Below are 27,067 nucleotides of genomic sequence, written 5' to 3'. Positions count from 1 at the left end.
CAGACATCTGAATGTTCCAGTAAAGTGTCCCAGCTGGCCCCAGATGTTTCTTAAGTATAAAGCAATGCTCTGAGTGCTGGACCCCCTGCTGCCCGGACCTGGAGCTCAGCAGATTAAAGATTGACTGTGCTATGACATATTCGCATTTAGCCTGAATATAATACAGCAAAGACTTATCAATGGCAAATGTTTGAAATGTAACCCCGTCAGCAGAGTAGGCTGGCACTCTAAATATGATGTATAAATAATGTATGGGAACTTAAGATCTAAATTAGATCTACAGGAAGAAAACTTTCCCTTTTCTCTGCCTCTAAAAGAAAAGTTCTCTCACAATGAGGTCATTTTCCTGCCCGTCTTTTGGTTTATAAAATTGCTTTTAGGCAGAGGGTCTTCCCTTTACTTGGGGAATGTTTTGCCAGTTACAGTTTTCCTCCAGTTTTCTAAAAAACCAAGCAATAAAGTTCACTTATTTGTTAGCGAATTGACTTTGAAATCTGCAAAATCACTTCTAAACTTTGCGTGGTCGGCTGAAAGCGGACTGCAGCCACGCTAAACTGCAACCCTTGCTGTTTAAAAAAAGAAAAAAAAAAAAAGATAGTGGAGGGAAAGAGAGGAAAAAGAAAGGGAGAAAGAGAGAGAAACAATCCCATTTTGGTTTTTGTTAGAGGACGGCATACTACATAGATCAGAGACTTTTCAAAAAATAAAAACCCCCACTGTACACAAAGCACAGGAAAATGTGAGGAAAAAAGGAAAAACCTAAAAGCAGCTTAGAATGTGTTAACTCTGCCATTCTGTCAGCTTAAAGAGTATTTTATGCTTGATCAACAGCTCTCTTTTATTATGCTTTTCTTTCATTCATTCAAGACATCAAAGACCAGAACCACCAGTGTACCTGATCTACCAGAAGAACTTGTAAGGGTGTTCTAAAGAAACGGGGGTATTGGGAGCCAGACACCCCTGCGGACAAGGCAGTTCAAAGAGAATATTTCAACAATGATTACATTTTGTAAATCTTTGTACGAAAGACAGCTTATTTCCTGCTTTTTTCATGAAAAATAGATTCTATCCATTAAAGTGAGCCCACAGTATGAAAGTTACTTGAGATCTGAGGTACAGCAAGCGGATTAAGTGGAGGGTGAGATGAAATCTTTGAGAGAGACGATGGCTTTCTCTGATATTTGTTGCTGCCATAAGGTTTTCTGAGTGGGCTAGAAACTTTTTAATTTTTTTTTTTAAATTTTATTATTTATTTGTAGACTTGCTGGTGGCAGTGAAGCCGTTTGCAAAAGCAAAATAAACCAGAATGAATCAGAGAGGAAAATTGCAACAAATAAAAAAAAGAACTGAGAAAACAAACGGCTGCAAAAAAACCTTTTGACATGTTTGAAAGGAAAACTATATATATTTGCCCCGCTCTGAAAATCGCAGGCGAGCCATTTAAATCCTGCAGACAAACTCCGAAGTGCAGCGCACAGACCCAAGCCAGCTGTTTACTTTTCCAAGCCCGTGGTGGTTTCTGCATTGATAAACTATATAACCTCACACACACAGAAGGGATTTTAGCTATGCCAGACCTCATTGCTCTGTCCCGCTCTCTTTATGTGCTGTCACAGAATAAAAATGATCCTAACACAAACCCTGAAATAAGATCCTGCTCCAGAAAGAACATCTTTGTAGATATTTCCTGAGTTACTGCCAAGCGGGATTTTTTTCGCTCATTCATCCTTTCAAAGTTTTGCTACAGACATAGCCAAAATTGTTCGGGAGTAATCAGAAATGACCAAAATATGACCCCCTAGCCAAGGCCAGCTGTGGGCAGGAGGGGAGGAAGGTGCCCCACGCCTGTGGCTGGGACAGCAGCCACCTCTGCCACCACACCTGGGTGACACCCGCCAGCATCAGCACCTCGCTTCCCCCGTCCTACAGACTTTTGCAAGAGAAGGAAACAGCGGGATGCACGATATCAAAGAGGCAAAAGCAACTTTAAACCCACCTCGCGGTTTACATCTACTATTTCGAGGTAAAAGCAAAAGTGCTGCGAGAGGGGTTGAGTTCTGCACTTTACGCCTGTTTTCAGACAGCCCCGTATTTTCCTCTGCTGGAAGCACAGTTAAATTTGCTCTAGAGTGCAACAACCCCGTATTTCTTACAGCAGATCTCACTCATTTCTTTCCTTTTGTGAAACAACACATGCACGGGGGCTCGGAGCCGCTTATAACCTCATGCCGGGAAGTCCCGTGGAAACCGGGACGGCACACACACACTGCTGCGACGGGACTTTCCAGCATTTTGCTTGGATGAAAGCAAAACCCTTTGGCTCCCCAGACTACAGCTCGCCCCTGGACACGGAACAAAAGCCTCTGGGTGCCTGGGGACCCCCCAGCCCCGAGGGTGGGTGCCCGGGGCCTGCGGCGGCCCCGCTCCCAGCCCCTCACCGCCGCCCTCAGCCCGGCCCAGGCTCCGGCTGCGCCTCCCCAAGTTCAAGTTCAGGTTTAAGGGAAATAAACCTCTCCTCGGGAGCCTGCAGCCAGCCCTCATTTCCATGTGATCCCTCTGAACTTCGCCTGCGCCAGCGCGCCCTGTTTCCAGGGCCCGCCGAAGGAATGTTTTACAGTTAGAGCCCGCAGTGCTTTCTCAGGCATTTCAGACCCAGAGGCCCAAGTTTCAAGCTGCAGCATTAAAAGTTTCCACAGAGCTACTGCAGAGAGAGGGAGGGAGGGGAGGGAGGGAAATGAGGAGAACAATATCGTCTTAATTGTCTCTATATAGCTCCACAGTTAAAGTATTACTTTTTAAAGGGACATAATTTATTCTGGAGGCACGGTGTTATAACAACCAGTACATACTTTCACCGCGGCGTAACCCGCTCTATTCTTCATTGTGCTTTCCGGTGGTGTTGCTTTTGCAGAACTCCTTGTTACGCCGTCCCCGATACTGTACTTACAGTTTTATTCAATTTAAGCCAGTTCCTGCAGTCCTCAGGCGAGCAAAACCGCCTTCCCCCTGTCCCCCCCCAACCAAGCCTCAGGAGTTCTGCCTGCACCAGGACTGCAAAAATAATCTCCCCTCAACCACCGTTTTTTTCTCCCCCCAAAAAGTTTCTTTACTTTTATTGCTTTAGACAATCGGGGAAAGTCATCCAAAGAAAATCAACCCCCAGCCTGGGCCTCCCAGGCTGGGCTCGCAGCGAGACAGGCCGAGCACACACGCACAGACACACACGTACACACACACCCAGCGCTCTGCCCCGCCGCCCCTGCCCCGTCCCGGGCCGGCCACAGCAGCTACGTGAGGGGCCCAGGGGTCCCAGTGCGATGGATGGCTCTGCCAGCAAGAGGCTGTGGCTCTTTGCTTTGCAGTTTAGAGTACAAAAGGTAGTTTTCTGCTCTTTTTTTCCCCCCCCTCACATTTCTCTGCTGGAGAGCAGGGAGGAGGGAAAGGTCACTACGGCTTTCAGAGGTTGAAGGCTGAGGTGGTTTTTCCTTGCCCTGGTCGTCCAGCTGCTGTATCATGCTGGCTCTGACAGCTCCAGTGGAGCTGTAGGGGACCCATCCACCACCCCCTGTCCAGGGGCTCCCCGTGCTGTAACAGGAGAAAACCCATCATGGGTCAAAAAGTTGACCTACAACTACCAAAGGTGGTTCAGCTGCTTCTTTTGACTGCCCTGAGAGTACTTTAGAGTACAGAGGAAAGCGAGGGGAGAGAATAACTTGGGCTGGACAGGAGAGAGAGCACTCCCTCCAAAATATCCAGAGGTATTGTGCTCTCGGTCAGGGTGAACAAATGAGCAGCCCCGTGAGGAGAGCAAAACGTGCCCAGCCTGATCAAAGCAGGGCAAAAACCAGGAGGGATGGGGTCGGTGGGGACCAGGAGGCACAGGGGAAGAGCTGGAATGTGGGCAGCAGGACACACTCCAGGCAAAGGGACAGCTGGGGACCCCAGGATGAGGGAGCCAAGACAACAGCATGTTTTGAGAGGTGGGTAGAGGAAGGCTTGGTTTGGAGACCGCAAAAAAGGAAGAGGAATTCGGGTTTTGGCAAGTCCTAGGTGTTACTGGGCAAGGAGATCAAAACCGGTCTCCAAATTAACACAGACAGAAATAGGAGCACAGAGGCAACTCTGGCACTTTTGACCTTAAAATTACAGAAGACAGTGAACTGGAGGAATAATGACTTGATTCATCAGGAAACCCCCTTCCCAAAACTCCTCTTAAGAAAGAGAAAGCCAAGAGGGCATTGAGCTGAACACAAAAACCTCTCCTGAATGTGGGAACTTTTGACATCTGCATTTTTATTGATGCTTTGTACCTTGCTAAACTGCTCTAAGAAAAATGGAAGGTCGTGCATCATGCTTGTGCTCAGGGTCCCAGCTGTGAGCATCCATGAAGGGACTTCTGCCGTGGGGATCCATGAAGGGACTTCTGTCATGCAGGGATGAGTCCTGATACAGGACTTCCCTCATCCAGGGATGAGTCCTGTAAAGATCCACTGGGGTCAGGATGCTACAGGAGCTGTGAGAGTGGGGCAGGGAAAGACCACCCCAGGCTCCAGAGGTTGCCAGCTCCCCCTTGGAGAAATGGGAAGAGGCTTTGCAGCACATGATCCACCTTTGGATGAGGAGGGATGTATTAGACATGGTTGGCTAAAGGGAGTTGGGTCTTGGCCTAGCTTGGAGCAATTTTCACACATACTGTGAGATGCCAATGAAAGTCCTGGTGGAGTGTAAAGTCATTAAATGAGATGAAATTAAACAATTTAGTTATTTCTGCTTCATCATATTTGTGCAGTATGGCAGGCAGAATGAATTACTACTAATGATCAAATTTAGTAATACTAATTAAACTATCTCAATTTAATTAATACTAACAGAGAAAACAGACAAAACTACTAATGTAAACCTTGAACTTAAAATCAAAAGGTGCCTCTTCGCTTTTGTGAGTCACTGAATGTGAGGCTTTTCCCTGAAAATAGCCTGTGTAGAAGTGGCTCTTTGTACTCCCTAAGTAAGCTGCTCCATTGTATGGATAACTACAGTTCTCCAGCTTTCTTCCCCACCCCCCTTTTCTTTTTCCTAAATGTTACTACTTTTACTCCTTGTTTTCCCAAAGACCTTCTAGGAGAAGAATCTGAGCTCTGTTCAGACTCACTCAACTTCAACAGCACTGATAAAGCAGTTATCACTACTGGGACAAATTCTGCCCTTGGTGCTTGTAGGAAGAGAGTTTATAAAGAGCCTCTTGCTGGGAAATCATGGAATCACTGGATGGTTTGGGTTGGAAAGGGCCTTAAAGATCAGATGATCTTCCAAACCCCCTGCCACGGGCAGGGACACCTTCCACTGGACCAAATTGCTCCAAGCCCCATCCAACCTGGTCTAAACTTTCAGATTTAGCCTACAAGACTGGTAATTTGGGAAAGCCCCAAACCCATCTCTACATCAGGGAAGACAGCTTTAGAGTCACTGAGAGTTAATACCTGTAACTACAAACTAAAAACTCCACAGATGCACAAAGACTGCACTGCAAATAAAAACTCCCCATAAAGAAAATGTGAACTTTAACCTTTATCTTATCTGAAAAAGACTAGATTTACTCTACTGTGCATAGTTATAAGCAAAAGACAAGCATAATTAAACAAAAATGTTATTGTATTTCTAAAACAAACTCCTGCCAATAACAAAACTCCCATCTCCTCCTCTCATCAGCTTCAGTGAATGTACAGCCGGGTCCCATACCACAGATTCTCAGACATGATCTTTAACCTAAAGGACTATAAGAAAGTCCTTAAAGAAACCCTGACAAACCAGGGAACAGCTGAGCAAGAAATATAATGTGTCAAAGTGTTCTTCCAAAATCTTAAATCTCACTGTTTAGCACATGCAAAGATGGAAAAACCCAACCCCACATGAAAATGTCATATTTCAGTTGATATTTTCTTTTTTTTTAAAAAAAACAGGTACTTTTTTTGTTGTCATATTTAGAAAGATTTAGTTATTGCAAAAGCAGAAGAGGATACCTAAAGTTGCAAAAAGCTGCTCCAAGCAATGCAGAAATTTATAGAATCCTTAAATGGTTTTGGGTGGAAGAAACCTTAAAGTTTATCTTTTTTTCATGTCCTGCAGGGCAGAGACACCTTCCACTATTCCAGGTTGCTCCAAACCCCACCCAACCTGGTCCTGGACACTTCCAGGGAAGGGGCAGTCACAGCTTCTCTGCAAAACCAGGGCCTCCCCACCCTCAACAGGGAACAATTTCTTCCTAAATCATTGTGTTTGGCCTCAGAGGTGGGTGCACTGTGTTGGTTGTGACTTTGGTTACTCATATCTCATAATTAAAATTACATTTCAGTGCCTTCTGCCGTGCATTGAGCTGCATCTCTTCATGTGTAATATCCAGTGTTTGTATAGAAGATGCAACAGTTGGGTCTCACATGTGAATATGCCTGAGAATATTATGATTATAGTGTCACTACTGTTTCAAAGTTGAATACTAATAACTAAAGCAACTAAAGGGAAACCTAGGAAATATTTTTAATTTTAGCTTCTTGGTTTTTTGAGATCTTTTTCTTTTGAAATCCTGGTTTTAAATTAAACTTTCCCAGTTGTATCTCTGTTCAAGCAGAAAATGCTATCAAAGCAAAAGCCTAAAACGAGACGTGTTTTGCTGTTCTAAACTAAAACCAGGTAAAATTTGAAAGCTGCAACTTCCCATGCTGTTAGCAATCCTTACTAAGAACAGACACCTTTGTCAAATTGAAAATATAAACAAGTTTTACCAAAATTGAAGTTAATTCTGCTGTATTTCTTTTGAAACCCCAGTCTTTCCCCACTGTGTTATTTATATTTCTCTAGGATAGTCCAGCACTAGGCAGGCGATGCTCAGTGTCTTGGGAACATGGAATCTGCTGCAAACTGAGGACTCCTTCTCTGTTAAGAAAAGGCTTCTTTTGGTCCCTTCTTATGGAATTCAGTATTAATTCCAGAGTAGGAAAATTCTGCAAAGTGTTCACCTCTGGAGTTTGTTCATTCCTTGACCTCTGTGTTAATGCCATTAAACAAAGGTGATTCCTAGAAGAGAGGTAGCTTAATGCCTATCCATTGGGAAGGATGCAGGGATTGTGACCTTTAATATTTGACCTTCATTGTAGATTGTGGTCCTGATCCTTTGATTGTGGAATTTTTAAAAAGTATATATGGCAGTTGGCAAAAAATCTTAATGTTCCAGTAAATGCAAAAGCCATAAATTCAGCTGCTGACCTTTTCCATCCAGGTCACATGTGACACCTACTGGAGTTTGTCAGGCTGGGTGGAATTTATGGAGCTCATATAGGTATCAGCTGCAAAGGCTGAACTTTCATGAAATGTCTTTCAAAGGCACTTCCAAAACCCTTGTAAAAAGTCAGTGTGGCTTTTTTTTTTTTTTTTTTTTAAGGGTTTACATTCTGCACACATTTTAAAAGGTCTCATCGTGCCACCTCTGCGAATCTTCAGCACTTGGGAAACTTCAGCTCTTAAATTATTACTCTTTACAAAATAGAGAAATCAGGCCAGGCATGTAATTATTGCTATCACCAACTTCCAACAGCTCCTTCCCAAGCCTGGCTCTTCCTTCCCTTCTGGTGTGCAGCCTCCTGCCCCTCTCTGGGATCGATGCTATCGATGGTGTATTGTCACTCAGAGAAATAGGATTTGATAGTGCCCTCCAGCAGTTGCAAAAGAAGGGAAGGAATACAAAACCTACCCAGGTCCACACCGTCAGCGTGAGATCAATGCTCTCAATAATACTTTTGCCGCCACGTAGCGCCCTAACTGTCGCAATTAATAATGTAGAAGGAGCTGATTAACTTAAGTAAAGTGCTCTCCACTGTGTAAACACATAAAGATCTATAGGGCCAAAGAGGAAAGAACGAACAAAACGTCATTTTTATATTTTATGTGGACACATTCTTGCTTTCTATTCTGCTCTTGTAACAATTACTGTACTAGCCACTCTGACAGAGTCAATAAATTGATCGTGGACCTGATGCAGCAGTGAGCAGACTAATCCAATACAGCTTTATCTGCCATGGAGGCTGGGGTGGGCAGTGGTGGCCAGGAAATCGGCCAAGCCAGCCAACAGCAGCAAGAGGCACAGAACCATCACCTTGCTCTAGCCTGGCTTGATTTGTGTGTGTGAACACAGGGATGTGAGCAGTGCTCTGCCCATGCTGCGCCCTCACAGCTCTTCCAAGACTCCAGCTGGCCACAGGGCCCTGTGGTTCAGCAGGGATCAGCCCCCAGGCTGGACCCTGTGGCCCAGGGAGGACCAGCCCACCTCATTTTCTCATGCTGGCAGCCATGAATTCAAACACCTGATGACTTTTCCCCCATGGCACCGAAGTCATGCTCCCCCCCAGCTGCACCCACCACAACACAGCAAGAACTGCTGCCTGTCTGCTGAAAAACAAATCTGGGAGTACCCTCCCATGCCCCCTGACCTGTGAGCACAGGGAATGTCACATTTTGTCAGCTTAAATGGCCACTTGGGTCTGGTATTATGTCTCTGACAGTGGTTGCAGTCCTCTTGGGAGGAAGCTGCAAGAATCCCTACAAAGGAGATGGACCAAAATGATTTGGCCTGAGGGGAAGCTTCTTCCCAGCCTCATACAGTAAGTGGTAGGCCTTGTAAATCTATGTTAGTGAGGAATATGAGACTGAAAAAATAAAAATAAAAGAAAGTTTCCTGCTGAATGGAAAAAAGAAAACTGTTTTTTGGCATAAGTTCTTCAAGAAAGAGAACATAGGCCATTGTTATTATGAAGACTTTTCAATGAAAACACAGAAAATCATTGCCTTTTAGAGTAATTGTTTAGCTAAAGAAAGGTTACACAGCTTGTAGAGAATTTAGTAAGAAATTAAATCTCTCCAGCTCATTCATCATATTTCTGCATTTGCCAACTCTTCCCACCAGGCCCACACTTACTTCTTCCCTTTCTTCTCCCCCACTGTGGAGTAAGTAATGGCCATAAAACCCACAGAAAGGCAGCCTTACACACAGGCTTCCTGGTTATTGTGAGGAGGGGGAAAACTCAATAAGTTTAATTGCTTAGTTTGGGAAATTCTTCTATGTCCATTGTAAATAATTCTATGCTAAATCTACTGGAAATAGGATGCTGAGTGCTGGTTTCCAAAAAAGAGTCTCAACTGTTCACCAGGGCCTACGAGGAGGAGGAGTAGTAAGAAAAAGCCCAGGAATAAGGATCTCCCCTGCTGAGGACTAACCCAGGCATTTTGGGACTGATTTGGCTCCAGCCTGCTTTGAAGATGCAGCCACATGATGGCATTGGGAAGTTTTCTGTGAATCTTTACCTCTATAGAGCAATATGTGCTTTCTTTTTGAGAGTGGAATTCCATAGTCTTGCTCTGTGCAAGTTAAATGGCTTCTGTGCCCTGAGCTGAACAGGAGGGAAGGGGAGTTATCCTCATTTCTGGTCCCCTTTGTGACATTTGCTTGGTGAGTCCAGTACTGCATTTCCTATCCACACTGTCTCTAGGCTCACACTGCATTTTCAGAGCCATCTCCAGGCCACCCTCAAGTTCAGAATGGTATTGCTACATCCTGGGTGGAAGAGAAAACACAGCACCAAAATTCAGGTCATGTGTCGGTAGCTCGATGCTATTGGTGCAACAGCAAAGCACTTTTTGGACAGAGATCAAAACTTTGAGTGATCATAAGGTGTTGGAGGAGAGCAGCCCTCACTTCCCTTTGCCAATATGGGAAAATCCTCAGATCCCTGGAGGGGTCTGGGAGCAGAGTGATCCCTCTAAGTTCAGCAGCTCTATAAAGTAGCAGTCCCACACCCTAAAATGGTGTTTTCATATCTGATCTTTGCAAATTTCTCTTCTTTACACACTAGAGAAGTTACCCCTTCATGAAAATTGTGTTCTGAACCTCCCACAACATTTGCTGGACAGGCCAAGAGAAAGAAAAGGAATATTCAAGTCAGCTTAGAAGTGCTTTGCAGCTGAAATGGGACACATGTGCTCACTTGGGGAGATTATTGTACAGAATATGGAATTCTTAGGGGGCTGAGCCTAACAAATGCTTCCAAGTTAGTGCTTTTTATCTCCATTCACACTCAGACACTAGCAGTACATCCAGCCTCGAGGATGAGTGTTCTGATCCTGAGGACAGACAGTCCTCTGAGCAACAAGTAGCTCTGACCTGGATTATGAACAGCTCTGCTCAGAACCCCCAAAATAAAAGGCCTGGTGTTGTTCCTGCAGCCTCTCACGTTCTCTGCCATGTCCTCGAGGTGTCCCTGCCCTGCCCCGTGTGCGGAGCGAGGCGGTGGCTCAGCTGTCAGCACAGTGCCACCAAACCCTGCCCTACCCCTGCGTCCCCAGGGCCAGCAGGTCCTGCCTGTCTGCCCAGTGCCATTCCTGGGCTCTGGGAAACGGGAGGAAGGCAGCAGGGAGTGCAGGCAGACAGGCCAGGCAGCCCGTGGTGCTCATTAATAAAGCACACGGCCACGAGCCGCGTGGGGCTCAGCATCCCCCTGGGAGGGGGCAAAGGGCAGGGCACGGTGGCAGTGAGCAGCAGGGATGGAAAATCCCCGTGAAGGCAGGCACACGTTTGATTTGTGCAAAGGAAAATGTGTGCACTGGTTTCTTTCTTCCATAGGGTGGCAATGGAACCTGGGCACAGAGCGGCTCGGCAGTTTCAGCTGCAGGAGCGAAGCGCTGCAGGAGCTGCAGCAGCTCCCCAGTCAAGGTGCTGACTTTAACCTATGGATCCTGTAGGATCCATTGGGGCCTGCCACCTCCGGGGCTGCTTCCCTGCCTTCCTCCTGGAGAGGGGCATCACCTGCACCACGCTCCTCGGATTGCAGACTCTGGGCAGCAGCGCCTGGCTGCTCTCAGGGAAGGAGAGAATTCCCCTACTCTGGAATTCGCCTCCCCCCCTGGTCTGACAGATCTCACATCTGCTATCCTACAGGACACAGCATCCAGCTCATTTTTTTCCTCATGCCCTTTGTTTTAAAGTGCTGCCAGTGAAAAATTGCAGGTTGCAGTATGCTCTCTAAAGAAGGCTTGTGGGGGAAGCAGAACAGGCTTTACCTTGTCTCTGGGAAAGAAAGTAATTGTACAATTAGGTTCGTGTATGCACCTGAGGCATACGGTGTTTTTTTCAGAGATAAATAAAAGCCCAGAAGGAGAAAGCTACAAAGATACCACTGTCTAATTTGGCAAAGGCAGGGAGCGGGAGCAGATCTAAAGGAGTTAGCAATTTCCTTGTACTATAAACACTTTGCTAAACTTCAGTGATTTCCCCCCTAAGTTACTATTGCTCTTTTAAAGATGTATTTCACAGGGTGCATTTTTGTACCTGGTCTTTATAAGGCTGTTCTGCTGAGCTTGCTGGTTTTCATACTTGTTATTTTGCTGCCTAGATAAGCTTGTTTGACTTTGGGGGGTTTTTCTTAAACTTTATTTCAGTCTTCTAGGCAGGTTACAGGCTTTTTGTTTCAGTTGTTTTGTGTTACAAAGGATGAGCTCTATCAAGATGTCCCTTGTAGCTGGGTGGCTCTAGGGCCCCACCAGGGAAAGTGTGAAAACACAAGACCTTTGCTTATTATCCAGGATCTGACTGTGCTTTGGGATTCTGCAAAAGCAGAACCAGGAAGAGCTTCTACTTCTGTCCTTCTAGAACTAAATTTTATCTTTTCCTACAGAAAGCCAAGGGAATAAATATTTGGGTTTGTGCTTAACCAAGTTTTTAGAAACTACCTGGGATGGATCTGATATGAAGCGTGTTTACATTAGAGAGGGATTTTTCCTGAAACAGCTGGTCAGGGGCTACAGGATTCACTTTCTCACAGGGTAAAGTGGTTGATTCTCTGCTTGGGTGCCCGCAGTGGGAGGCAGTTTCTGTTCCCTGCATCCTCATAACCTCCCTGTGCAGGGCACATGAGCCAGTGGCAGGTAGGAGCGATTAGCTGGAGCATGGAATGTGTTTCTCCGGAGCTGTTTTTAGCAGCCCAAGTACAATTTCCAGGAAGATGTAGGCTAAGTAGGTGGCAAACAGGACTCAGCATAGTAAACAATGTTTAGTGTGAAGTGGAGCTGCAGCACGATGAGTGCAGCATGCTGATCCCTAAAGGAATTTTGTACCCTAGAGCAAAGCCAGAGCATTAGAGAGCAGCAAACAGCATTTGGAGTGGTGAGTGGCAAACCCTGGTCACAGGTTGCTGGTTTAGCATTCCCAGCTGCATGCATTCCCAGCCCATAGCCTGTGTTTCACTATTAATTTTAGGGAAAAAAAACCCACTTCAAAATTCAGAAATTCACCAAAATTTATTCACCTTGGTGCTACCGAGAGGCTTGTCCCTAATTAATGTGATGGGACTTTCCCATCCCTCTACCACTCTCCGTATTACAAGTCCTTGGCAATATGAGAGACGTATCTATTACTTAGTCATGAGGTATCCAGACCAACTTGCTTTTGAAACCAGAGCCCCTGTACCCCAGGCATCCTGTATTTCTGATTTGCATATGGAAAAGGCAGTTAAAAAGCTGATGCCCCCATATTGCTTGCGAGTCAAGTAGCAAAAGTAAATGATTTATCAAGCAAAGGTTACAACACCTGTGCCTTTTTGTCAACATATACAGGGGATGCCAAGTCAAGTGTTGCTTCTAATAGCTCAAACAGAAATTTAGATTCAAATAACCCCCAACACAGGACAATTCTGCAGTGAGTGGAGTGGCAGAGTGATGGATGGTGTAAGCAGAGGATGGAAAACCAAACTGACTGAAAAGTTTGGGAACTGCTAAAACCAGGCAAAGCCAACAGCCCTTTGGGTGCTTTTGTTACCAAATCAAAACTACTGACCTAAAGGAGTTTAATTTCCCCATATCTTCTGTGATGGAGTGTTGTCCTGTTACAAACTTTGTTGGCTTTTTAATGAATATTATATAGACTCTATAAAATTCCTTTAAGGGGTTATATTTGACAGAACGTGACAAAAATCAGAACATCGTGCTAATGGAAATGTCTACTGATAATTTTTCTAATACCAATTAAGAAAGGCATGTACTGGGTTTGGTTGTTTAGAAACAGCCCAGGACAGAATGATCCTTGTCCCATCCCAGCCATGCTGTTTTACATTTGCCTGGGATTTTATTCCAATGTTCTGGGAATGCCCATGTATGGGAACAGTGACTCCTGCTCCGTGGAGCTGCCACATCCCTGTGCAAAGACTCACTTCTGCAGCACTTGAAGACTAATGATGATGATGATGATGATGATGATGTGTAAATAGTGCTTATAATCCAATGTTCCACCAAGAGAACATCAGAGCCACCAGAAATGTGACCAAAATATTTTCATATGGGTTGTAGCTGGACCATAATTAAAAAAAAAGCAGATGTTCAGATACAGCCCTCATTTTTATTTTATTGCTCTAGCAGTAGTTGCGTAACCCTTGTATTTAAGCTTGACTTCCAGAAGCTTGGAGTGTTCCCTGCTTCCTCTTGTCTCAGGGAACTGTGTCCCTGGCAGTTAGTGGTCCTCAGGACCTGTATCTTAGCCTGACTCTGGATGTATTCTAAAGATCCTGATGGAAAGGAGCCACCCCAGCTGCTTTGAGTAACACAGTCCTATGTGGTTTTCATTTGCATTTTGAAAATATCCTAAGTGGTCGTTCTGTACACTAATGCTCTGCAAAAATGAGCACAAAAGCCTGTCTTTGTTCAGAGGAATGCTACGTAAATCCCAAATCATTGCAGTTAGCACTTTTACCTCACTTCTCTGACTCAAAGCACAGTCAACTTCAGAGTCCTTTCATGAATAAGTAGTGAGTTTGCTGATAAATTATATATTTAGTATCAAGTGGGCTGTGGTGGTGTAATGATGTATAGAAGCAGGGAGATGCAGCTGGAGTCAGAGACTGGAAGTCAGTCTCCTTGCCCACTGCAGCATGTTAGACTTTAATTGAAAGCTGTGCTTGAGTATTGTTTTTCACTGTACAGCATTGTTATTCACTACACTGCATTACAGAGGAGCACTTAAAGTAACGCTAGAGCACTTTAAAATGATTTAAGTCATAAATAAGGAGGATAAAAGTTTACAGTCAACAAACTTATCTGGGAAACTTAGGCTGCAGGATTCAAGTAAGTTTTAAATATCTTTGGAGACTTAATACTGTTGTGTCTTACTACATAATCAATTTACCAACTAGGACTTTTTCAAGTCTTCTGGAAAAGGTAAGGAGCATTCTCCAAAGGGTTTCAGGTTTCCTGAGCTATGAAGGAAAAGACCAAATGCTTAAGGACTTTAGCAGTACACCTTAACATCCCTGTTTCCCAATTTCAACTTATTTCTGTGTATTCCAGTTGTTTCCAAAACAACTGGAGAAATATGATTTAAATGGGAAGACGCATGAAAACTTGTCACACCCATGAACCCAATAAAGCACAAGGAAAAGTGGGGTGCAGGCTCAGTTTTGTTAAAACATGAAAAAAAAAACCCCAGAATCTGATGGGTTAAACCCCTCTCTGCATTGCTGCTGTACTTTCTGTGACCCTATTTAATGCAGAGAAGGTTTGAGATTCGATATAGTTTAACCTGTGCTGTGCACAGAGCTATAAACTAAAGCCCCTAACAAATTGTACACAAAGAGCAGACAGCAAAAAACCACGTTGTGCTTACAGGCAGCTGCTTGCAACCCTGTAAACTGAAAATCTTTGGGAATGAGTGGCCTGTTTCAGTGACAGTGGAGGTGCTGAAGCCATCACAACAAGGAATCTGTCTTCATGCACCTACTGTGGCATGTGACAGCCATTAATCTGCACACTAATTATTCAGAAGCCTATAAACCATTTGAAAGAACTTGCAAGAGCCAAGGGTAGTAATGCCCAGTTTGCCAGATACTTGAATTATGGCTTTTTAGTCACTGCAACCAGCTCAAAACAAAATCACTAATATTTTGTGTAGTTGACCTTTAAAAGAATTGCAACGTAGTCAAGCAGTCACTTCAAACTATAAACTACAGTTGTCCTAAAGCACTAACTCTGCTCACTTTTTTATACCTTCCCCCCCATGATAACGTGATATTAAGCCCAGACTTAATTTTTTCAACATCTGGCTCAAATTAGCTGCTAACAAAACTGCCAACAACTATTTTCTTAATCGACCCTGGGAATTTGATACAGCTTGGAAAAAGCACATTTAAATCTCGTCCTTCTCCTAAAGAAACACAAATGTTTACTTGAGCTTCTGATTTGACCATAGCAGGACCATGAATTCAGCTAAACCAGCTTTATAGGCCTGCCTCAACTGGACTTTTTTCTCTTTGTGTAAGGAAAACAGATGTGCTCGCAATTACAAAAATCTCCTGCTCTCTCAAAGCCCACCATGCAAATGGCCAACCAGGAATTGGAGTATTTTTCTTTTTTTCACATGGAATTCACTGGAGCAGTCTCCCATTGTGTCTGCTGGGGGACTACAGGGCACTGTTACCTGATGGGTCTCTCTGAGCTCCTTTTGCACCTCACAGACTGGTTTGGGTTGGGAGGGACCTTAAAGATCATGGGATACTTTCTACACTCCCAGGTTGTCCCAAGCTTTGTCCAACCTGGCCTTGGACACTCCCAGGGATAGGGCAGCCACAGTTTCTCTGGGCAAGCTGTGCCAGGGCCTCCCCACCCTGGCAGGGAAGGATTTCTCCCAACCATCTAATCTAAACACAATTAAATGCAGTGCCTGGGGAGCAGGATGGAGCCAAAGCCTTTGAAACCGCGGCCCTAGAGCGAACAACTGCGCGGCGGGAGCCAACACCTTAGAAAGCAAAGAGAGATCCTTCCAGTTACGAAAGCAGCGTTATTACCACACAAGCCCAAAAATAAAAGAAAAAAAAAAGAAAAAAGAAAAAAAAAAAAAGAAAAAAAAAAAAAGAAAATAAACCACAACAGACAAACAAACTGCAAGTGACATTTCACTGTAGTTACTGAGACCATGTGGGTGAAGTGACAGCGGCAGTGCAGCTGCTCCACGGGGACACGTTAGAGGACACTGGAGGAGGAGAAGAAGAGGCTGCAGGCAAACAGAGAAGTCGAAAGCGGCCCACCTGAGTCTGTTGAGGGATATTTACAAAGCTTGGATCCCGTGGTCCAACACTGACGAATCGGTTTGCGGGGGAGGTGCTGGGTGTCGAGTAGGCTGTGAAGGGAAGGGACACATGCGTTGAGGAAGCGGCACTAGATTGCACACGAACAACACCAAAACACACTGTCTCAGAGCCACCTAAGCAGATGTTTGACATAGAAATGTGCGAACGTTTTAGAGAGCGAGAGTTTGGTTTGAGACACTGGAAAGGTTTGGGCTTAATGGTGGGGGTATCAACACGTAGGGGACTGGGCTGCTGGGAGAGGGGATGGCCACAACGTGGGCTCAGGGGAGGGTGTGCAGCTCTCCAGCCTGAAGGAGAACCACTGCAGGCCTTTCCATGATGGGCTGGCACAGGAGATTTCTGCAGGTCTTGACTGTTTTCACTCAAATGTCTGGTATCTCTATTTTTAACAGAGTTTTGTACAGCAATGAAATTACCTAAGTGCTCATTAACAGCATCAGACCCTTTATTTTATACTAATCCAGCATTCTCTCTGGATATAAAGCTTTGGTTTTCATACTGCTGTGGTCTGCACTCTCTAAAATGTTCACTTGATGTGTTTGACAAACTAGGAAGATCCTTTCGGTAAAAAATTAATGGGTTGCAGTTTCACCAGGGTGGTAAGTGCAATCAGTCTGAAGGCTGAAGCTGCCTTTAAAAACTGGAGTGGCTCCCATAAATGTAAAGCTATTAAATGCAATGCAAGCCAAGAACCCAGATTACTTCCAAACTTGAAGTACTTTAATGATTTTATTGTTGCATTATATTCTCCACTGCAACTGTCCACAATGCCACGTATTTCTACATCCAAAAGCTTTCAATGCATTTTTAGTCTTCCTCTCATTTGAAAACCCTCAAGCAATCTTCTCTCTTCCTTAGTTTTTTGCATGTTTAGATCTAAATTCAAATAACATAAATAGATGCCTTAATACAAAGAGGGCTCCTATCTATTTTGAATATATTTATGGGAATGCATTCTGCTGAATAAAATCCCCAGACAACCTAACTATCCAAGGAAGAGACAAAAAAACAATAGTAAAAGGAAAGTTACTTGCCAAATTCCAGTCAAGCTAAATATAATGTTGAGGCCTCAACATTACAGAAAAGTAGAGTGAGTTAAGAGTCAGAGAAGACACTGAGTTGGCTGTGTGGAGGAAACCCTTTTACCTTTCTGAAGGCAAATGTTTGTTGTAGAAGACTACACTGGAAGAGCCTTTGGTTTAAGACTGTGCCAGATCAGACCAATGCTCCACCTTGGCCATTGTCACCTCTCTTAGAAGCCATAAGGAGATGCAACCAAAACGGGTCATGCATTTACTTTCTCCCATTCTTTCCCACCTCTGATTATTTTCAGCTCAAGAACTTCCTGTATTTAAGGCCCTGGAGGGATTTCTCACCCAATGCCCAATCTGCACTTGAACCCATGTGGATGTTCTGCATCCCACAAAGCCCTTGCCAAGCCTAGGAGCATGCAGAACCACGTCCTTCAAGTCTCACAAGTGTCTTGTGATGCCTCACAGGTCTTACAGTTTCATCAGAAAACTTCTCTTTCTCAAGATTCCCCAAAATCACTCCAGAAACTGCATATCCTCATTTCCTACTGATATGAGGGAGGATAATGCACTCCTGGATTCTAAGAAGGAATTTTTCCCACTTGTTTCTGGTGAGGTGAGCTTTTCTCTCCAAGAAGCGAACACTTGCAAAAATCATGCAAGGAACCCTTTTCCTTCACAAAGTCTTAAAGGAATTTTTAAGTGCACTAATTCATCTTCCTGAGATGGTTTTGCAAATTGTGGTGCAGCTTGAATATTATGAACAGGTAAGCTTGATGTTACTCCTGCCTGCAAATCAAGGAAGAAATTAACTGAGTAGATCTGGTGAGATGTTCTCCTCACCTTTTTACCATGTTAATTTGGTTAATAATTCAAAGAACCCACACATTTGCAAAGGGCATTTCCCTGTTGCTAGTGCCTTGCATTAAGATTCTTCTGTGCTGTTCTTTGTGGAGGTATTTTTTTTTTCTTTAACTAACTAATGTTGTGCAAGACTAAGAATTCCTTCTGCAGTGGGGAAAATTAACTTAGAGCTCAAAAATCAAACATCTGTTGTTTGGTTCTCCTGGTCTACTTTTAAGGAAGCAGATTGAGTGGAGAGGCCATTTAATCCCTTGGAGCAGGTAAGTTCCACCCAGAAGGGAAGGAACTCAAGATCTTGTTTACAGTTCCCCGCTGGCAGATACTTTTGCTGTGATATTTGGTGGAAAATCAAAGGGGAACCAGCAGAATGCTGACTTAAATGGCTTCTCTGTTCAAACAAAAAATTCGAAAACATTTGAAAAGTGTGTAATATGCACAAAAGTCCCCTCAAAGCTCGCTGGGTGAGTTGCTATGTATGCCTTCCTTCCGCTCCAAACGATGTTTAACTTGCTTTCTGAAAATACTCGGATGTCAGCTTGGTATTTCCTTCAGGTCATATAACTGCACTGCTCAAGCCAAGGGGGGAAGAGCACCAAAAAGACAAATATGCAGAGGATTTACACTGGACTCTCCCAAGGTGCTGTTCCCTCTTTGCTGTAAAATGTCCTAGGATGTTTGTGGATTTTAAGGGGCCATTTTGGCTTGGAATATTAAGCTGACATGGAACACACATTCCCCTCTTAGGGGGACATTTGTTTCAGGAAAGGGTTGCTTAGACTATGATCAACTTCCAGCTGCATCTTACTGTCTTCAGAGAAATACCCTTGTTTGACATGGAGGTGGGATTCCTGGAAGTCTGATCCCTAAACCTTGCCCCAGATTTAGGATGGGGTAAACTGTCTCACTGGATGAAGCTAGGTCACATTATATTATAGCATAAATACAAACTGAGCCTATGCTGGGGTCTTCAAACTCCAGTTTGGGAAAAGCCAAAGCATGGAAAGGAACAAGGAACAGCAGCCAGGTCTCTTAGGCAGATCTCCTCCAGATTTTATCAGCTTTGCTCCATGGGAATGGCACAGACCTACACTGGTTCACACCAGCTGATATCTGTCCTGTTGGGCATGAATAGAAACAGCTTCCTGCCCAGCCTGCTCTTTCTGCTACTGGAATTCACTAAGGATTGTCTGCAACATCATAGCCCACAGCCAAGGAAATGAATGTGATGCCACAAATTTGCTATGATGCTTCACTTCAGGAACAAGCAAAACAGGAGCTGGCAGAGAAAGAACATTTGCTCACACAGACAGCTTTGATATTTAGCCAAAATGGCAAGAAATTGTATGAAAGACAAGACAAACAAACAGTTTTGGGAATGTTGTGTGTTTTAAAGTTGCCTGCAGTAGGGAAATGTTACTTTTAAATATACTCTCCTGAAATAATTGCTATTAAGAGCAGGAGTGTGTAATTTATCATTGTTCTGGATTAAAAGGATTGGTAGAGATGATTTGGGTGAGTGATGACCTAATGTACCACCAGGTCTCCCTTTTACAGACCAAGATGACGTGTATATGTGTTTGATATGAAGAGCTGTCCTGTTTCTCAAGCTGCATCAAGAGGAGAATTAACTGGAGGAATGTGGAGCAGTAGAACAATTCCTTCTGCACTGCATTCTGCAGCTGAGTATCTGAGAGGGAACTGCAAATTTTAGCAAACTGAATGATAGAGTCAACCCTCTTTTTTTGTGGTTGGGGAAAGGAGCAAACAGAAAGCTCAAACTGGCCCAGACGGTGCTCAGTCAATGCACAGCAGAGGAGGGGAGAGAAAGCCAATCTGATTGCAGGATCATGGAAATGTTTAGGTTGGAAAAGACCTTAAAGATCATTGAGTCCAACCCCTACCCCAGCACTGCCAAGGCCACCACTTCCCCATGTCCCCAAGTGCCACATCCACACAGATTTTAAATCCCTCCAGGGATGGGGACTCCACCACTGCCCCTGCTCCAGTGCTTGACCAATATTTCTGTGAAGAAATTTTTCCCAATATCCAACATAAACCTCCCCTGGTGTGACCTGAGGCCATTTCCTCTTGTCCTGTCCCTTGTTCCCTGGGAGCAGAGCCTTACTACCCCCTGGCTGTCCCCTCCTGTCAGGGAGTTGTGGAGAGCCACAAGGTCCCCTCTGAGCCTCTTCTTCTCCAGGCTGAGCCCCCTCAACTCCCTCAGCTGCTCCTGGTGCTCCAGACCCTTCCCCAGATCCCTTCCTATCCCTGGACACTCTCCAGCACTTCAGTGTTTTCCTGCTGAATTCAAGGTGTGTCCTCACCAGTGCCCAGCAGAGGGGACAGTCACAGCCCTGCTCCTGTGGCCACACCAGAGCTGATCCAGGCCAGGTACCTTTGGCCTTCTTGGCCACCTGGGCACACTTGGACTCATGTTCAGTGCTGCTGACCAACATCCTCGAGCCCTTTTCCAGCTTTCCAGCCACTCTGTTCCAAGCCTGGAGAGTTCCACGGGATGTTGTAACCCAAGGGCAGGACCTGGCACTTGGCTTTATGAATCCTGTACTGCAGCCACAAGATCATTCTCATCATCCTGACACTAATGCCATTTAACAAGAAAACTCCTTTGTTCAAAGGGACATTAACCAGTAATGAGTTTGTTTAAGTTAAGAGCTGTGAATCTCAGAAAATAACACTTTGTTTTAAAAAGCTGTTCAAAAGTCAGGGTGTACAGAATGGCAGTATCTTAGGCTGTGCTCTGGAATGATTTAATTATGATAGTGATAAAGCCCAACTGGAATGTAGTGGAGGTGGTGTTTGCTTTGGGCAGTGAGATATTAAACCCCAAAACTGCCAAGTTCAAGAAAATACTGTGTTGTGCTTGTAATGGGTTACCAACCAAAGAAAATCAAGAAGAGATCTGAGATAAGATAATGCTCGGTCTGCTTCTGATATCAAAGATGTCTTCTATTGAATAAGGTTTTGTGGAGGAAAAATGAACCTCCCAAACCTCGTGAATCCCATCTCCATTGTGCCATCTGACTGAGGAAAATGCTGGCTTTCCAAAGGGAGAGGATTTGCAGCTGAAATTGTCAGCTCCCAGAGCATGCCTGGCCACCCAGTAGCGGCAAATCCCCAGTGTGCATCTCCAGGGGCTCTTCCTCCCTTGGACAGCACTAATGTTCATGTTTTGGTTAATGTCACAGCTGGAGAGTTTCACTATTGCTCTGAGAATCATTAACCACCTTGTTGTGATTTTTAGCTCTCGTTCCCGGGAGGCCATGCTGTATTGAACAGCTGCTCCTGGCTCCTGCACCCCTCAGGAGGGCCATATTCCAATTTTTGGTTGGGCCGTGACTGCATTTTGTTTCTGCTGAGGGCTTTCTGCTAGACCAAAAAAGGGAAGGAGAATGGAGCAAATGCCAACCCCTTTCACTCCATTTCCTTCGGAGGAGGGGGGTTCATTCTCTTCCACAGGGCTAAGGAGAGAGTCTGGCCAAAATTTAACATCACTCCTGCCTTTGTTGCATAAGTGACTTTCCAATATCCTCAAGCTCCGCGGGGCAGTCAGCCATAGCCCGGCGACACTCCCAGAACCGGTGCGCTCCAGCAGCTCGTAACCATGGAAAACACCTTTTTTGTGTGGCTTTTATGGAACTCTGGTGAATCTGCACTCGCTATTTGAAGGCTAATATTTAGTTAAGGAAAAAATAAACACGGAGGTAAATGGAGGGTTGGTCCTGATTGACACACTGAATGGAGCCCAGTGGGTCCTCCTGGCCAGCCCTGGCTGCGACGCCCCAAACTTCAGTTTGCTTTCCTCTTTATGTGGCCAATGCTTCCACTGGCTCTGGTTTATATGTCATAGTTTTTCTTAGAAAAATATTTCCTATAATCTACTTTTCTGTAAAATTTGTCCCTAAATTAAATTATATGCTTCTTTACAACTTGAGTCACTGTTATTCAAACCCCTCACCAAAAGGAAGATGCGTGCCTGAGTATGTACAGAACTATATGTTTAGACATCAGCGTGGCTAATTAACAAACAGTAATTATTTTCCTAATCTTTTGTTTAAATACCATTAACTGGCTGCTCTTGAGAAAACCTCCATTCCCAATTAACGTGGCAGCTGTCTGCTGAACACAGAGCCCAGTGACCAGCCCCAAGCCGACACTGATGCGTGTCCTGCTCCCTTCAGAGAAGAAATACCCATTTTTCTGCCGGCTGAGAATCCGGCCAGACGCACTCTGAGCTTGTTTACACAATCATAAAAATTAAGATTAGTGCTAAAATGTTGTTGGGAATCTTTTTCTTTTCTTTTCGACACCAGACACTGCCAGTAAACTGAGTCACAACCGTAATGACAAGTACACACTGACCTAGTTTTGTTTTTCCCGGTTCTGAAGACAAGGAAGTAGTAAAGCATTGCTGACTGTGTTCAGTGATAGCTATGACTAAACATTAACCTTTTAGATCCCACCCCTCAATCTTATTGATAAGACTCGGAAGTCCCCTCGGAAAGTGTCAAAACTTCCTGATAGCACCAGCGTTGGTGTAAGGTCAGAAAGAGGAGTGGAGGGGAGGGAATGAATCAACTTCTTCACTCAACAGAAATCTACTGATCAATTCGAGAAGTCCTGATTCTAGAAGATCGTGTTCACAATCTTACCAGACTGTCTCATACTAAAACCCATTTCAATTTCCAAGCGAGCCAGAGCATCTTGCTGAGTTTGCAGTTGATGCACTATCGTGTAGCAGAAGGCAATGAGAACCTCTGAGGAACTACCAGATTTTAAAAATGCCCCCTGGAACCTGTGCAAGTCTCCTGATCAGTATATAAAGCTTTAAAAATGTAGGCTTCACTTGGTCTGAAGAGTGAGTACCTCTCTGCACATCAAGCACTGGTTGCATATAGCATTTAAATAATAAGCTTAAAAAGCACACAAAGGGATTTGCTCTTTCGATTAGATTGATTTTTGTTTGTGGATGTTATTTGGATTCCCTTCACTGTGGAACAAGTCCCCTACAGTTGCCATTAAAGCACTGAAAGCTTCCCTTTTGTTTTTAAATGTCAGTTTGAGCATAGCTTCATTAAATCATTTCACAATTAACTCCCTGAACATCCAGACTTTTTTTAAAGCATCAGACACAGCTGAATTGCATTTGTTTCCCAGAAGAGTGACTCCAAAGTGGTATCCCCAAGTGTGTATCCAGGAATTCGTAAATTTGACTTGTGGCTACACAAAATGCATGTGGGAGCCGTGTGGGTGGTGGGAGAGGATTAGAGCTTTCTCCCTGGCCCTAAGACATACCAAAACTTCTTGCCTAAAATGCACGGCATAAGGGAAAGATGTCTGGAATAATCTAGGAAGATTTATTCCCTAAAGAACGACAATTGAAGTAAACTGGAAAGGGTTGTTAGTTTAGCCCAATGTGTAGAAGCAGGGATGTTTTCAAGGAGATTGCCTGACTTCCATGTGGGATCTGTCCTCTAAAGCCTGACTTGAGATACCAGCTTATCACAGAACCATGGAATGGTTTGGGTTGGAAGGGACCTTAAAGATCACCCAGTTCCAACCCCTCTGCCACAGGCAGGGACACCTTCCACTAATCAGATTGCTCAGAGGCACATCCAGCCTGGCCTTGAGCACTTCCAGGGACGGGATATCAGCTTGAATCCTCATGGCAGCAAACAAGATCCCCAAGATCCGAGCTCTGGGTCTCAGCTGAGCCACCGGCCTCGATTTCCCTCACGCGTGGTTTTGTGAAATGCCAACCAAGTCCAAAATAAAACTGCAACCTTGAGCTAAGGCTTTCCCTGCCAACACAGGAGCAGCTCAAGGGTTTTGTCCATCACGGAGGGCAGAGAGCTCTCCTGCTTCCCAAGGTGTGTGCAGTCCTTATCCCCGCACAGCCGAGCGCCGGCGGTGCCGGTAGCCCTTGGATCCCGCTGCGTCTATACTTACTTGGAGAAGTGGGAGAGGTGGCCCCTCCTTCTGTTGATGTGGTTGGAGGTTTTGTGTCTGGCACTGGCAGAGGCACAGGCCTAGCCATTGGTGGCGGAGGTGGTGGTGGCAACATTGGGGTAGGAAGGAATGGATTGTGCACCTTGCCTTGGCTGCTACCATTGGGCTGCCGAAAAACAAGCAAACAGACAAAAATTATACTAAAAATCAGCTATTAGGAACCTCCAGTAAAAACAATCTAGTTAAAAACTATGTGCAATATATTTACAATTACTTGAGAGGTGGCAAAGAAAGTGCTGGCTCAAATTCTCCATGGACTTCAAGGAACTTTGTGTCAAACTCTGTGAACCTTGTGAAACTATGGAAATTCTGGCTTTTAAACACTTGTCCTATTAGCAGCTTGTCTGAACTAAGATTAAATCGTCCTGGATTACATTCTACTCCTCTTTACATTTCCTGCAGCACTAACCCATGCTCATTGAGAGGTGAAGCAGTATTTTTGACCCCTAAAATCCTCCAGCTTCTTGCCTCAGTTATACCCTCAGGATATCAGTGTCTAAGACTTGAGTGTAAATTTCTTAAAGATACTTCTCATTAAGAGAAAAAACAAGCTTTTTTGGTGGTCTTAAAAATCATGCTGATATCTCATTACAGGAAAATGAATGAGTGTGTATTAAAATAACTCTCTCTGTGCTCTCCCACATCCCTTTTGAGTTAGCAATAGTGTAGCTCTTGGTTTAGCTGCCATTAGGATCATATGGAGAAATGACTGAACTTAGAACAGCTTCATTTTACACGCTGGGAGAAAAAAACCACCCTCCCTTCAGTCTGGGATGTGGTCAGTCACAGGCTGAAGGGGATCAGCTATATGAGTGTGGTCTTTCAATTAATCTCCAGAAAAATGTGTCCAGAAGTAAAAGTGTTTTCAAGTATCACAAAAATAGGAATCAGGCTTAGAAAAACATGCCAACCCTCCCCCCAGCTTATTAAGTTTACATTTTAAATGTAACCCAGCCTGGACACTTGAAAACCATACAGATAGATGCCAAATACCATTATAAAGAGAAAGTAGGACAGGCTGTGAATCAGGTGTTCCATTTTAGTGACAAAAATGATGAGATCATTTTCGACAGCACTCTACAAATTGATCTCACTGCAGCTCTTCTGGCACTGAACATTGGCTTTTCCATTGATGATAAAAGCTCAGCTTTAAACACAGATCCATATTCTAAGTACTGCTAAAGAAAATAATATTTTAATTCCTGTTAGGGTTTCCATTAGCCTGAATTGCCGGGGACAAAATACTCATCCTGGCAAAACACTTGGGATTTTATTTTCATTTCACCTGCTTTGGCACTGACAAAAGGCCTTAAAGTTGTGGAGGTGCAAATCACGCTTGTGCTAGAGCAAAAATGGTTCAGGGGATAAATAAGACTCAAGTTCATCTGCATTTAACTTAACAGCACTCCCATAGACTTCAAAGACTGCAGTTACTAGAGTTTGCAGCAAGAAGCAATCCTTCAGGGATATTTATTTTTCCAACATCCAGCACCTTTAATAAACTAATATATTGGTGACATCTCTCAAACACTATCTTGTCTCCCAATTAGGTCCCTTTCCTGCCAAGAAGACCCCTGCTGCCTGTTCATTGTGAGTGTGCTAACAGTTCATAATGCTGAATGGTTTGGGATAAATTAAGCAAATGAATACTCAAGGAAAAAGAAAAGCACTGTATTGATTTGTTGTCTAGACATAAATGTATCTGCTAACATATTGCAGACATTATTCAAAGCCAGGACTAGCTGGAATAAGTAGAGTCAGTTTTTCTGCTGGGGAAAGGAAAACACTGAGAACAATACAGCTTATTAAATAAGTGTAATAAATTAGATGCTAATAATTAAACTAATTCTCATTAACACTTTCAGCATGTCAGGAGAGAAGCAGTAATTTTGCCAGTTATTACTTCATTGGCTGGAAAAAGTTACATGCATTACATTTCATGAAATATTCAGAGCATTATTTTAGATTTGATTTACATAAAATTTATAAATTCTCTATTCGTCCAGAATGCTATTTCAATAATAGCAAGATGATTCACTTTATTTGATTAAAAAATAAAAAAGAAAATGGTTATTTGAAGCTTTGGAACTCTGCTTAATTTTTCATAGAGATAAGGGGAAAAGATAACTGCTTACAGAAATAACAAACCATAATAAACTGTACTTTTAACATCTTGAGTTCAAGTACTGGTCAACTTGATCTAAAGTGCTATAAGGCAGTATTTTTTTTTTTTTTTTAATGAACTTAGCTGATCTGAAACATCTGTTTCTCACCCTCCCTTTTCCTGCTCTTCCCCCCCACTCTCCCCTGAACTTCAAAAATAATTAATAAAAATTATTCTGCCTTTGTATTTTGTTAACCCTGGTTCCACAAGGGTTACAACACATGCAGCAAAGTCGTTTGTGGGGGGACCCAGCAGGTCACTGAAGCACCAGCTTCTCTGACACTTCAAGCTGCTTTCACCACAATGTGGTGGAGTGGTTTTTTGGGGAGGTCTCTTGTTGGTTTTTAAAACACTTTTGCAACACAGCATTATTACTATTATATATATATATATATATATTTTTTGTTTGTTTGTTTGTTTTCTCTTCCAGCAACTATTCAAAGTGTGCTCCTGCAGGCGACATGCTGTTAAAATAACCCCATCAATAACCCCGTGGTTAATTTTTACAAAGGACAAACACTTCTGAAGAAAGAAAAACGGCTTCCTTACATTTAGGAACCCCACCTGTCCAGCCTGCTGACCAGCGTCGGGGCAGACAAGTTGGACAAACTCTTTCAGAGTCTCCTGAGGATGATAGCGGATTGCTGGGTGTGAGAAGTATGGCCCAGGCTGTTGAATAATGGGTGATGTTGGAAAATGAAGAGTCGATGGTGTTGCATGTGGACTTGCTATAGGAAAGAAAACAAAGACGTTATATAGAGTTTTGCCTCTGGAAAATAAAACAGTTTCAATCTGTTGTAGTTTTAAGTATA

General features: G+C 43.9%; 1 protein-coding gene and 1 long non-coding RNA gene across 30 annotated transcripts in view; one reads left to right on the top strand and one right to left on the bottom strand.

Moving 5' to 3' along the window:
• Window positions 1-27,067, bottom strand: part of NFIA (nuclear factor I A) — a 404,462-nt gene that overhangs the window by 8,354 nt on the left and 369,041 nt on the right. For 18 of the 29 annotated variants that reach the window (XM_086841691.1, XM_086841711.1, XM_086841689.1 and 15 more), the window contains 3 exons: window positions 26,805-26,983; window positions 24,032-24,197; window positions 16,107-16,198 (listed from right to left, as the gene is read on the bottom strand). In XM_086841691.1, coding sequence (XP_086697817.1) covers window positions 16,107-16,198; window positions 24,032-24,197; window positions 26,805-26,983 — 437 coding nt within the window. The remainder of the gene's footprint in view (window positions 1-16,106; window positions 16,199-24,031; window positions 24,198-26,804; window positions 26,984-27,067) is intronic. The other 11 variants (XM_086841693.1, XM_086841701.1, XM_086841713.1 and 8 more) reach the window with 2 other exon arrangements.
• LOC111932988 (uncharacterized) lies at window positions 3,430-27,067 on the top strand. The gene is made up of 3 exons (XR_002866466.2): window positions 3,430-6,285; window positions 25,642-25,681; window positions 26,686-27,067. It is a non-coding gene; the product is annotated as an uncharacterized LOC111932988 (long non-coding RNA).

The sequence above is a fragment of the Cyanistes caeruleus genome, chromosome 9 (genome assembly GCF_971803275.1).
Source record: "Cyanistes caeruleus chromosome 9, bCyaCae1.hap1.1, whole genome shotgun sequence".
In the NCBI taxonomy this organism is placed as follows: domain Eukaryota; kingdom Metazoa; phylum Chordata; class Aves; order Passeriformes; family Paridae; genus Cyanistes; species Cyanistes caeruleus.
Note: the sequence above shows the minus strand (reverse complement) of the source record. Positions and strands in the feature narration are given on the sequence as shown.